Source organism: Penicillium brevicompactum (genome assembly GCF_028827555.1).
Source record: "Penicillium brevicompactum strain IBT 35665 chromosome Unknown utg000005l_segment0_segment0, whole genome shotgun sequence".
Taxonomy (NCBI): Eukaryota; Fungi; Ascomycota; class Eurotiomycetes; order Eurotiales; family Aspergillaceae; genus Penicillium; species Penicillium brevicompactum.
Window position 1 is genome coordinate 1,768,341 of NW_026623208.1, and position 12,779 is coordinate 1,781,119.

At 50.8% G+C, this 12,779-nt stretch overlaps 4 protein-coding genes across 4 annotated transcripts; 1 reads left to right on the forward strand and 3 right to left on the reverse strand.

Annotated features, from left to right (window-relative positions):
• Positions 1-736: 736 nt before the first annotated feature.
• Positions 737-1,192, forward strand: N7506_006498 (CVNH domain-containing protein; the record flags this gene model as incomplete). Its single annotated transcript, XM_056955791.1, has 2 exons — positions 737-869; positions 996-1,192. The coding sequence occupies 2 exons, from the start codon at positions 737-739 to the stop codon at positions 1,190-1,192; spliced, it is 330 nt and encodes a 109-aa protein (XP_056810125.1).
• Positions 1,193-3,586: 2,394 nt separating this feature from the next.
• Positions 3,587-6,564, reverse strand: N7506_006499 (putative importin beta-2 subunit; the record flags this gene model as incomplete). The annotated part of the gene is made up of 3 exons (XM_056955792.1): positions 3,587-3,688; positions 3,744-6,352; positions 6,441-6,564. The coding sequence occupies 3 exons, from the start codon at positions 6,562-6,564 to the stop codon at positions 3,587-3,589; spliced, it is 2,835 nt and encodes a 944-aa protein (XP_056810126.1).
• Positions 6,565-7,393: 829 nt separating this feature from the next.
• On the reverse strand, positions 7,394-10,378 carry N7506_006500 (uncharacterized protein; the record flags this gene model as incomplete). Its single annotated transcript, XM_056955793.1, has 3 exons — positions 7,394-9,316; positions 9,379-10,100; positions 10,168-10,378. 3 exons carry the CDS (start codon positions 10,376-10,378, stop codon positions 7,394-7,396), a joined length of 2,856 nt encoding a protein of 951 aa, XP_056810127.1.
• A 410-nt stretch (positions 10,379-10,788) lies between these two features.
• Positions 10,789-12,049, reverse strand: N7506_006501 (DUF803 domain membrane protein; the record flags this gene model as incomplete). The annotated part of the gene is made up of 4 exons (XM_056955794.1): positions 10,789-11,239; positions 11,300-11,752; positions 11,814-11,904; positions 11,965-12,049. 4 exons carry the CDS (start codon positions 12,047-12,049, stop codon positions 10,789-10,791), a joined length of 1,080 nt encoding a protein of 359 aa, XP_056810128.1.
• Positions 12,050-12,779: the final 730 nt, after the last annotated feature.

Consider the following 12,779-nt stretch of genomic DNA (forward strand, 5'->3'; position numbering starts at 1 on the left):
ACATCATCAACCCTGCACGGCAATCTAAGTGACTTTTTCATCTTTGCTTTTTGACATGTACGTAAAAAAAAAAAAAAAAGTCTCTCCCCAAGCGAAATTAAGCACCCTGGGGTCTATTTCCAGTCGGAAAGATCGTTGAGTTCCCGCCTTCAGGGAGTATGCAGGATCAGAGCCCTCCACTCCCTAATTAGAGACTTTAGCGTCAACTTTGTTTCCCAAGTAATATTACGGCTATAATAATCTTCTGATGTTGAGACCCGACCAAGACTACAGAGTACTATGAGGCTGACCCTGCCTTCTCTGTATTGGTCTGTCGGGCATGAGATCATGATGAGGAAAGGTTGCGGCTTGGGCATCTTCTCGGCGGCACCTGGGCAGATAGCTTGGCTTTGGTGTTTTGAGTGTCATGATGAGGAAACCATGATGAAAGAGAGCTTTGTACTCCGTACTGTAGAAACCACAATATTCACGGAGTACGCTATACCCATGTCATTAGAGGCAAAATTGAAGAGGCAAGAGGCAAATAAAGCGGCGCTCTAGCAATGAGTATGCTCTCTTGGGCTTCGTCTCCTCTTCTTCTCTCTTGTGGTTTAATTCTACAGGCCCAGATATCTCGACTGCAGGATCTCTGGTCTTTTCTCGCATGTTGGAATAACGAATGTTTTCTACATTTTGGATCATCCTTTCTTGACCTTCGGCCCCCAAAACAGAGCATAGGCTCAACACAGCATTCAAAATGGGCTTTCACAAATCTTCCATGGACATCAAGCTCAAAGAAGGACATGTCCTCACTGCTTACTGTCGTCGACCCACTGGAGAAGCAATCTACTCAGAACTCGACCTGGACGAGCTGCTAGGAACACGGAAAGGTAAGCAAACCTCGCTCTCGCTTCAGTCATACTAGATTTTGAGTGTTTTCCATGTTCATTGGTTACCGGGTTGCGGAAATCCGCGGGCGACTCAAGAGGCAATCCATACTAACATGACTTTTTTAGGAGAATTCGCCTGGGGATATAAGGACTTTTCCGCAAGTTCCCAAGATGTCAATTTGGAACTGGAAGGTCCGACCAATGAGCCAATGCTACACGCAAAGGTCGATGACGGAGTCGGACACCTGCGCGAGAGCGAAGTGAACCTGGCCGGTTGCATTAAGAATATAGATGGGAATTTGCGTTTCATGGATTGCTTCTAGTGGCACCATCTGGACAGTAAAGCCCAGGGTCGCGGTGCTATGAACAACCTTGGAAAGTACTGGAAGGCCTGATCAAATAGAATGTCGAATCAAACATGTGTTTCAAGTAAACGGTTCACCGAGAGAAAACCTTCTCTTCACCACACATGCGCATGAGTCCCGTGGGCTTAGTTCAAGGTCAAGGTCGAGGCCCAAGTCCTCCAGGGCTCACTCTGAGACTGTACCACAGTTTCGATGCAAGCCTCAGTACCAATGCGGCTGAGACTACACATAAGCCGGGGAATTCGAATCTGCCCAAGTCTTCAGCCGCTCCATCTGACAATCGGCCCTCCAGCAGTGACCGACGGACAGGAAATTGCCCGACACCCCGTCGTTACGCGACTCAATAGAGTCTATTTCGTGGCATAGCGCCCTTTTAGGCATAAGCATAAGGCCGTTCATCCCCGATCTCGGCGTCCAGCTTTAGTAAAGCTCGAATCTACTCCGTACCCCAACAGCACTAACGATGATCACCCAGGTACGGAGCACGGAGTCCAGGGTCTACAATGACCCCGGTCATCTAGTTTATCTCTCCAAGCCGCAGCAGACATAGCCCAAGGCCTAGTGGAACGACAATGCCCCGTTACAAGCCAGGGCGCACAGCCCTTACTCAAACAGGCAAAACAAGAGCCACATCTCCGGACACTACTTCTAGGTACCTTTCACCCGGCGCCAGGCGGTCCACAATACCCTTTTTATTAGAGTGGGGTCCAAGATGGTGAACAGAGGGGCGCCCCGTTCGTGAAAAAATGTAGTTAAAGGAAAGGCTCGCGTCTTGGTATCCGGGCCATTTTGGTCTAAGCGGCCAATCGGTGGGGGCACGGCGCTGTTTTGAGGTTTTGGTTGCCGACTGCCAATTCTAACGCGCCAATTAAGCGAGAGCCGGGATTTTGTGGGATATGGCTTTTGCACATGGATTGAGGATGTGCTGAGTGGATGACCGGGGCTTTTGGTTGTGCAGAGTTCCAGGTTGGGTGGTTTCATGTGCTGGTGAGCAGGCTGAGTGTTTGGATGCATACTCGTGGTCTTGGCTTTGTGTCATAAATGAAAGATCTGTATGGAGTAGGTGTTGATCGCATGCTTGGCTTAATGGGGAGAGAACATTGTCTTCTGGTCCGCGGAGATACTGGAGTGGGTATACCGCATATCTAGCCCTAGGGGGTTTTCTGTTGGGAGTTGATCGCCTCCGTTCTATAGCAAAAACGTTCGAAAAGAACCATCATAGAACATGGTGGAGACAGGTCTTTCTAGTCATCGGTGATATCTAGATGTCGCTAGCGAAGTACTATACTAGCTACAAGGTCAAACAATGATCACGATATTCAGATGTCTAATTCGGTGTTTGTCCGAGCTCTTCTTGACAAACGTACATGCCAGATCTCTTTTATGTCGATCATCATTATACTAGTTCCCTCTATTCGAATCTGTCACTGGTGCTTTTGTGCTGAGGCGGTTGAAGCCTGAATACCGTCCACCAATAGCAGCGAGCATTTGGTCATATTCCTACCTGCCCTACTCCGTAGAAGGGCGTAAAAGAAAGCAGCAACAAAAATGGTCCGAACACATCATCATCTATGGTGTAAACTAACTGACTGCATCAGTTAAGTGTCACTTGATACAGTGATTTTTGGCTGACTGCAACAGACAAGGGCCCCATGGCAGAGCTTACAGATATACCGAGGTGACACGACAGCCAGCCGGCAAAGCCCTGGAGTCTACAGACTTCGATGAAATCAGTGTCAGCACGCAAGTCCGACTTGAGAACAATGTAAGAATGTGTGTATGGCAGTCGGGTTCAAATATCGTCACAAAAGACATCAAACAAGAGCTTGGACACGGTGTATTCAATAACCCAATCGATGTGGATATTGGGCAGAGCCCTCAAGGGCATAATCCAATACCCTACAAAGCCAAGGGATTGTTGTTAAGATCTTCATTAAGACCTATCTATCTAGGTATCTGTCTAACAGGGGGATATGGTAATGCCACATGGAAGAAAACCCCCTGACCAAGCGCTGTGAAAAAGAAAACGACTACCCGGGAGCCCTGACTTCATGATATGCACAATAAAATGCAAGATAAGTACCAAGAAAGAAAAAGCAAACATAAAAGGAAGTCATTTCAGGTCATGCAATCATGAGATGTAACATAAGAAACAGCTAAATCGCAGATTGCTCCTTGCCATGGTTTTCTCCCAAATCCCACCTCTTACTATTAGTCTGACTTCTCAACCGGAAGTTCAGCTTTCCCATAACCCCCCTCTTTCCTCCCCCTCGTCAGCTTACCCCCATGTGGCCCCAGTTGAAGTGAGCGGCAGGGGAACCAGATCTGAAACGGACCTCAGGTGAGATTGGCTTAGATCTGATATACCGTGCGCAGAGTTTGGGCCACAGCTGGGGGCAGCTGGCCGAGGAAATCCGCGAAGTTGGGGATCATCGTCTTGTATCCCTGGAGGACCTGGAAAAGTAGTGTTAGCAAGGTCTCGGTGACAGTCGAGGGGATATGGTCTTACCTGCTGGAATGAGACTTGGATGTCTCGGTACTCCTCTTGGGCCAAGGATCGGGCAGGGAAGGAGGCAATGACAGTGAAGTAGTCAAGCAAGCTCGACTCCATTGCCTGGGGGTTCTTCATAACGATCTGGTTGAATCCTAAGAAAGCAGAAGCCTTCTCCCGGGTGAAATCGACCTTGTCCATTGACTTCAGGAATGCACCTGAGAACTCGCCAAGGTGAGGAGCAATTTGCTCAGCGCAGCAGAAGCCCAGGCGCCCCAGCGCCATTGCGGCATTCTCGTTGACCGAGTCGATGATCTCCTCGTTGGAAATGATGGTGATCAATCCCTGGTAAAGCTGCTCGGCGTAGGGGGCCAGAGGGGCGTTTTCGTTGACTGCGATCTCTCCGCATGACCAGCAGGCATTGTTCAAAACACTGAAGCCTGTGTGGCGATCATCGTCGCGGATCAAATCTAAGTCGAGCTGCTTGATCAGGATTGGTACAATGTTTGGAAGGAAAGGCTCGAGTTGCGAGAAGATGCTGATTGCGCAGTCACCGAGGAGGGCATATGTAGACTGGCGGACTTCGTAGTTGACATCCTCCATGCAGTAGCAGAGAAGTTCAAAGAAAGGCGGCTTTGAGGTGGCAACAAGCTCGCCGCTTTTCTGTGGGTCGATGGCTTGGATGATTGCACTGAGAAGGTCGATGCTGGTGACAAGGAAATCCTTGTCTGGCTCGTCGAAAGCGTCGTTGCCAACTGATTGAACGGAAGCCTTCAAGTTATCGTAAATGATAGTTCGGCAACGGGAGAAGAGGTGAGGCGCGAACTGTGCAAATACATCTCCATAAGCGGCCGCCACATAGCCGAGACATTCCAGCAATGGGAAAAGCTCTCGGGAGTCGTCAGTGACAGAGTTGTAACGACCGATGAGTGCAGGCATCAGAATATCGACTAACTGAGGCTTGGCCAGCTCGCTCATAACGCATTCGGCAAGTGTTTGCACGCAATCATAGAGAATGTACATGTTGCGATCTTTGTACTTTCCGAAGCATGCGACGAACTGTCGCAAGATGGGCTCGCAGTAAGGCACCAGGTTTTCATCCGACTTCTCCTCCAAGCTGGCGAAGGCTGAAGCCGCAGCTTCTTGGACCTTCTTGTTATTGTCAAGCATGCGGTGAAGGATGCCCTCCATCATGGGCTCGAAGAACTGCGCTTTTTGAGCGGGATCGCGCAGGTGTGCCGCCCAGCCGGAGTAACGGGCCAAGCACCAGCATGTAATTTGGCGAACGACGGGCTGCGCGTCGTTTAAGAGAGAAATCAAATAGGGTACAAGCTGGGGCAGATGAGGAGTGACTGCATCCATGCAGCCGTCTGCCACAGCACCGAGAGTAAGAACGGCGGCCTCGCGGTTGGGCCACTGGTCGTGGCGCAAGGTTTCCATGAGATACGGCAACAGGATTTCGAACACAGGGCGGTGATAAACGTTGGAGAAAACGTCAAGTGCAGCAGCGGAGCATTTGCGCAGAGTCCAGTTGCCCGAAGGGTCATCTCCAAATTCTGAATCTTCGATTTCTCCATCACTGAGATCAGAGTCGTCCTCGGTCTGTTCTTCTTGGGGGGTGTTGACTTGGTCACCCGGGCGTGAGGTGTTCAAACGATCACCTTTAGACTTGGCGAATTGGGGTCGTAGATCTTCGGCACGATCCTCTGTTTCGGCATCATCTTGCTCTTCCATCAATCGAGCGACCTCCTCCTCGTCATAGATCATGTTTTGGAGAAGTACTGGGATGATCTTGGGCATGAACGGCGCCAAATCGTCCTTCAAGCGTGCTTGCTCGCCGGCTCCAATCCAGAATTCAGCTGCGTCAAGGGCAAGCTCTGGGTCATCCGGGGATTGCTGCTGCATGATGATATAGTTGACCAATCCTTCCATGTGGGGGGCTAGCTTCTCCGGCGCATATTCCACAAGTTGGGAGAATGACTGACACACCATCTGTCTGACGCTGGTGTTTGAATCGCTGGAAAGACTGAATAATGTTGAAAGGAACAGGTCGAGCGAGGCCATCAAGGCTTGGGGTTTGTAGGGGAGGAAAATGTGGATAGTGGTGAGAGCAGCAGACCGAATCTTGGGACTCTCGACAGAGGCGAACTGCAAGAGGCTGGGAATGATGGTGTCGAGAGGACAGTGGCCTGAATATTCTCTGTCCAAAACTCGGCGGTTATCTTCACAAACCTTGAGAAGAGCATCCATTGCAGCCTCCCGGACCGGCATAGGGACATTTCCAGCGGCATTTCCAACAAGGCACAAGAGCTCGTTGACAACCTCGGGCCATGCAAGCAGACCTCCTCCTCTGACCAGCTCGGTGATGATGCTACCGGCAGTTCTTGAAACGTTGCGGTCGGTGTCATGCAAGGTGTGCAGAGCTGCGCTTTTGACGTAGGCAAGGCTTTGGGGGGTAATCATTTTGTAGGCAAGCGAAATCTTCGTCTTGACATTTGTGCCAGCGGCAAATCGCACGGTAGGGTACTCATTGACGTGAATTCCCGCCGAGGGGGAGATTGAGGGTGAGAGAAGATGTAGGTGATATAATTGATGTAGTCGGGTGAGGAAGTAGCTTGTGAGAGCATCTGCGAGCAAAGAAAGGAAAGATTAGCCTCCAGGTCCGACAATGCTTGTGTGACTGCATCTAGAGTAAGGCTGCAGGTCACCGAGCACAAGAAACGAGGAGAGTAATTACCTGCTCAGCTTTAGCTCGAGCGGGATTGTTACCACCGGCGAGCGAGTCGCGTAGGAAGCGAGCAAGGTTGCTCAATGCCTCCTCCTCTGGTTGCCACTCCATCTTAGTGCGCTGAGAGGATATGCGACGGTGAGAGACGAAAGTGCGAGTGGCACGAAAGCCCCGCCGAAAGTGTGGGAACGGGACCCCTTGGTTTCCCCAGATCGGAGATCAAAGTGTCCACAAAGATTGCCGGACCACAAATGGGAATCCGAAACTGCAAGCGCGGGGAATTGAGAATGAAGGAAACAGGGAGCCCAGTAAGGTCGGAAAAAGACGAGCGGCGGAGATCACCAAGGCACTGAGGGGTGTAGCCACTGCGGCAGAAAAAAAGAGACGATTGGATGGGGTAGGCGGTGTGGGTGCTCATAATTATAACGTCGTCGGACCTTGTCGCTCGCCAGTCTCTTGAGGATTGACGATCAGCTTGGAATTCGGATCCTGGATCAATATCTGGCTTCATTTAGTGTTGTATAGTGTCTTCCAGGCTCTTCTTGATGAAAACATTGATGTATAGATGTATATCACCATCGAGAGTTGAAGTGAAGCGAGGATAGGAAAGAGTGAGAGAATTCTGAGAAGTCACGATGCGGAATAATAGCGGAGGCCTACCGCGAAAATTTACGCTTGGGTACTTCCATTAATTTACTTCAAAACTTGTGACTCTCACCAGGCTCAGCTACCTCCCTCCCCTGACCTACCCTACACTCCTAGCATACCATCTCCAGGGCTAGAACCTTGGAAGAGAGTAGGTAGGAAACAGCATCATCTGATTACACTGCTACACTGCTACAATGCTACACTCCAGGGCTAAAGTACTATCAAACTTCCAAGGTTGTATTACTCCAGAGTGAGATCAACCATGGAAAGCGCCAACTTCAGCTCACCAAGGTTAGGCCCAAACCATCTTCTTGATGTCATATACGAGGTATTCCAACCATCCAGTCCGTTTCTTCGCATCAGCCAAAGATATAATATCAGACTGTTCAACAACCGAAGCATCAACGCCGCGGCTCTGGCCTGCAAGCAACGCACGCTCAATATCTAAACAGATAGAGCGAACACGATCCATCTCACGGACTGTCCCCCCAGTAGGACCCAGTCGTGGGCTCGCCGTGGAATTCGACAAGGGCAAGCCCTTGAATGCCATGAAGCGCGTTGTTGCGGGCTTGCTTCCGCGCAGCCATGAGACGAGATCCCATTCGCTGTTTGCACTAGCTGTGGTTTCCAGTGTGCTGAGGTCGACGTCGCTTTGCAGTGAGCGAGTGTTCACGCGGAGTGTGTTGATGTCGCCATCGCGGTACACCAGAACGAGACCAACGTTGGTTGATTCGTTTGCTTGGCTGTCTGTGAGAATTGAGGTGATGTATGTACCGTAGTGAATACGAGAGACGGAGCGGAGATCGATGCGTTCGAAGGAAAGGACTTTGGCTGTTTCCCAGTCGAATCGACAGCTATAAACTGCTGCGTCTGTCAAGAGAAGAACAGATTCCTCAAATGGTAATGTGCGGAGGGTGTTTGGCTGGCGAGGGGTAAGCATAGTCCAGCCCCCGAGGAATTCCTCCGAGGGACTGCTGATGACGATCTTGCAGCTTGTATCGATGGCATTTTGACGGAGCTTTTGAACAGAGATGCCGGGATCGGTTGTTTGAAGCTGGATGGCGAACTCGTCAAAAACTTGTGTGGAGACATTACCCAGGAGGTAGTCAATGCAAGCCTGAGAGAAAAAGTCGTTGACTATATTGTTGTAGTACCGGGAGAGGGTAAGTCCCAGGTCATTCAAGGCGCCTCTGTAGTCACGCTTGCGAGTGCGAGTGTAATCTCCCTTCAAGGCAGCAGTGGAAGAATATTGCTTGGAGATAGCATCTCCGTTGTCGGCCCAGAGAGTATTGAACCATTGCGTGGAAGAATCACCACCGAGGTCGATGTCTATGCCCTCGTTTTCGAGTTGATTCTCGAGAGCCCACTGTCCAAAGGCGCACTGTGCGACACCAGTGCGGTCAAGACAGTCCATGCAATTGGTTCTGATGATACCCTTCTGCGTCTGCAGGACATCACTGTCGGCAACTATAGTGTAGCAGAACTCATTCAAGGTATCTTTCAAACGGTCAACGAGACGTGATACGTTTTCGAACTTCATACCACGGCACTCGCGATGAAATTCGAACCATTCTAGCTGCAATGGGCTGCCATCAATGCCGCCAGCATTGTTGAAAGACTCGGTATATCTCTCATACTGCTCTCCGAGTTTCAGCTCGCCAGCCAGTTTGTCGATCAATGAGACGGCCTGGACTTTGCCATATCGCCGACTCATGTCCCGGAAATGTCTGCTGAAAGCAAGCAGATTTGAATCTGCAGAGCCATGTAGCACGGGAATCGGTTTCAATGCGTATGGTGACTGCGAAAAGTACAAGGGAATTGACCCGCGAACCTGCAAGTATGAATAAGCCGGATGAGACGGGCTCCAATCTGGCACAGAGAGAATCTGTTCGGTCTCAACTGTGTTAGCTGTGTTGCCCTCGTCATCGACACCACGGCGCAGGTACCGCAGACCAGGGCGATTGACAGAGCGTCGCGAGATCAATGTCAAAAGATAATCGCGTTTGCTGGAATCTGTCGAAGCACCCTCGACCTCGGATTTTTCACCGAGAATTCGACCTCCAGAGAGTTCCTCTGAAGAATCTGCAGATGGCTTCGGCTCAGTGCCAGCAATGGTAAATTCACGTTGGCCAACAAAGCCCTGAATGAGTGGTAAAACAAATCCATGTACACCATTGTCAATGAATGTATGCATTAGATGTCTGTTCCAAAAATACTGCCAATGGGTCAACAAAAATTCAAGGTGTATGTACACCAATTCCCTTTATTCAAGCATACCGATGGGTCCACAACTTTGTGGAGCGGAAGCTGATCTTTGCGAGCTTCCTGGGTATATAGAGAGCGTGTGAGATCATAATCGTATGCAAAGAAGAAATTGTGCGACGCAAACAACAGCTTTGTATAACGAAGAAGCTTCGGCAACAGATCCGCAGCCTGTGCGGATTTGGGCAAGTCTTCGCTCTGGATCCCAGCGTCATTGGCCGGAGATTCTTCTGCCCCAGTATCGCCCTTCGAGTCAGTAGCACTGTCATCCAACGGACTGGGTGGCTCCTCAACCGGCGACTCCGGCACATCTTGCCCCAGAGCCCCCGGCTGAGGCAAGCCCAGGTTCTTGCGCGACAGCCAATTAGCCGCGAAGCGTCCAAAGCGAACCCGCTTCCCAATCACATCTTCCGCTATACTGCCGACGCTGATTCCGCGGGCATGTGTGGTGTCGCGCGTGGGTGATGCGGGCACGCTGGCTATCTCCGCCTCGGCCTCGGCGGTGATGTTTTCATTATCCGGGACGTCGTCTTCGTCGGAGGAGGGATCTATGCTCACGTCCTCCTGGGAGGTATCCTTCCTGGCCTGGGTGATTGCGCGGCCAGCGTCTTCTTGTGAGGAGACGGGGATGATTGCAACGTCTGTAATTGCGTAGACCGGGCCGCCTTGAATGTTCGCTACCTCCTTTCGCTGTGTGATAGAAACGAGGAATGAGTGTGAGGCGACAGACAAAAGACCTATAGCAGGGTTGCTGCTGTGTTAGCATTGGACTTTTTGCCCCGCAGCTTTGGCCTAATCACATACCCACGAGACCGTAGGCCTCTAGGGCGTCTTTTCCGATGTTTTCCGAGGCTAAAGCGGGCAAAGCGGTAATTTTATTCGTTTTGTAATCAATGCGAATGGAGGAAGCTTCATTATTGCTTCCACCATTGCTCCGCGGACCGTTGGCACCCTGCGCGTGGAGGACTAGACCGTCCACTGCGGCGACGATAACCAACTTGCGCCACAGAGGCATGTCGCAAGTCACTGGGAACCGGAACCAGTATGTTCAGTTGAAGATGAGAAACAGAAGGAAACTTGGAATTGAAAGCAAGAATCTCGGATGGGCATGTTCCATAACCAGCTGACCAAATACATCATCAGCCCCACCTGATCTATTCTGCGCAAAATAAAATCCACACTGTATATACAAGCTCGCCATGCCATATCACCGAAACCAAAAACAAAAAGAAAATCGCATAAAACCCAGAGTCATATCCAGTCATTCATACAGACATGTCCAGTGTCTGATGAGCCTGAGTTACTTTGCAACTCTGGCTTTGTCGGTAAAAATACAAGTTTCACCCAAGCTTGTAGCGGGTAGTCGAATGTGAAAAAATGAAATCATGCCAAATGCCTCATTATATCCGGTGACTTCAATCAAGCTCAGAGCTGACTATTCCGCTTGGTGTGCATCGCGGTTTCTGCCTCGGTGCGCTGGAACGTCGGACCGGGCTCTCCTTCGTTTGCCTCCGTCAAGTCGTTCATGCCAATGCCGCTCTCGGCGTCGTAGGAATGCATCAGCCCCTCCCGATCGCCGTGGCCATTGAAGTATATGCTCGAAGAGCTTCGGCGAGACTGCATGGAACGCCGAGTCTGGAAGCTCGTAAGACCGTCCGTTGGTACTCCATCCTCATCGAGCTTGGAGTTCACCATTGAGTGTCCATCCGGATCGTGGCGGGAGAGGTTCAAAAGATATACGCCCGTAAAAATGATAAGGAATCCACAAAGCAGCGATATCGTGTTGACGGCGTCCGTGGTGTTAAATCCCTTGAACAAAATGAAGGAGGCGCAGAGAGTCGCGGTCGTGAAAGTAACATAGTAAAGCGGGTTCACACTGCAGGAGATCTAGGGTCAGAAACAACTCTTCGGCTTTGCGGGGGGAAAGGAGGCTTACATCGAGGTAGAGAAAGAGTTCAATGCCTTGTTGAAGTAGTTCATCTGCGTCAGAATGCAGAATCCAGTCACGATGGCGAACACATAGGTAGACGCGTGCACAAATTGGTTGTTGCCACCAAGAGTGAGCTTAAGCGCAATGCCGAAGGCCTTGACGGACATGACGGAGACCGATCCAACGGTGGAGCAGATCGAGATATAGATGAGCGGGTTCTTCTTGCCATACACCGGCGCAACCTTGTAGATCATCACAGTCGAAAAGACCGCAACAGTCAGACAATAAAAGAGGAACCCTGGCTGGACGGCGTATCCAAGGATCTCATTGACAGTGTCCACCTGCTTGTCTGGGGGCGCATGGAGAACGATCACAACCGATCCCAACAAACACAGCGCACAACCCAGCTTTCCTAGCACTCCGAGGATCTCGTTGAGGAAGTATGAACTCAAGACCGCGCTGTAAACCTATTGTTAGCTTTGGAAATTCTGCGCTTCGGGCTCGTGATTCGCATGCTTACCCGATGAGAACACTAAGCGCTCCTAGCGGCGTCACCAAAATCGCCGGTGCAAAGGCGTATGCGGCAAAGTTGGCTATTTCACCGAGGGCCACTGTTTATCCGTTAGCTTGTGCCTGGTCCCATTGTTGTGTCTAGCCATGCGGTTCCGTACATGTCACGATGCCACCCCACCACACAGGACTCTTAAGGTAGGAGAATCCTTCTCCTTCGAAACCATGTCGTTCGGAGGCTTGCATCAACCCCTGGTATAAGTTAGCGATCGCGATTCGACTTGGGTTCCTCCGATGGCGGCTGATTAAGACCGGGGCGCCGCAGCCGTCGCCCGGTTCACCGAGATCTCATTGTTCGCCATCGGAATCGCAGGAAACCGACCTTCTTCGTAATAACAAAACTGGTACCGATCGCCATGGTAGAAACGATGGCTAAAATAAGCCCGACATATCTGTAGGCGAACAGCGCGCAAGGTCAGTTCCTGGTCATTTCGGCCCGAGGCCCCAATTGCAGCGAGGCGGTGATCTTACTTATCTGGAAGCATTTTGACGCGATATCTGTATTAGGAGCCGAGTGCTCCTATTGTCGAAAGACCTCCAGTGTTGGCAATGGATCGGGGAAATGAGCGAGAGACTCGGGTAAGCGAAAGAAGGGCGGCTTAAGGACAGGACTAGAGGAAACGAAGGCCAAGAGGAAGGCGAAGAATGGTCAAGGGGACAGAAAACGAGCCAGCCCGAGGATTCTGTAATGTAGGATGAGTAAGGGAGGATGAAAGTGCCTAGGTGCAGGTGTGATGAAGGCAGATGTTCAGTGCCTGCGTGCGGTGGGGTTCCGTTTCAAGCCTGGCCGATCGGACGCGTAAGAGCACCGGCTGAGCAGCCAAATTTCCCGAGTTCTTTTAGGTAACGTTCGACTGCTAATTTCACCCTTTTATTTCCTTGGTATTTCACTGAAAGCGAAAAGGCCAGAACTGAG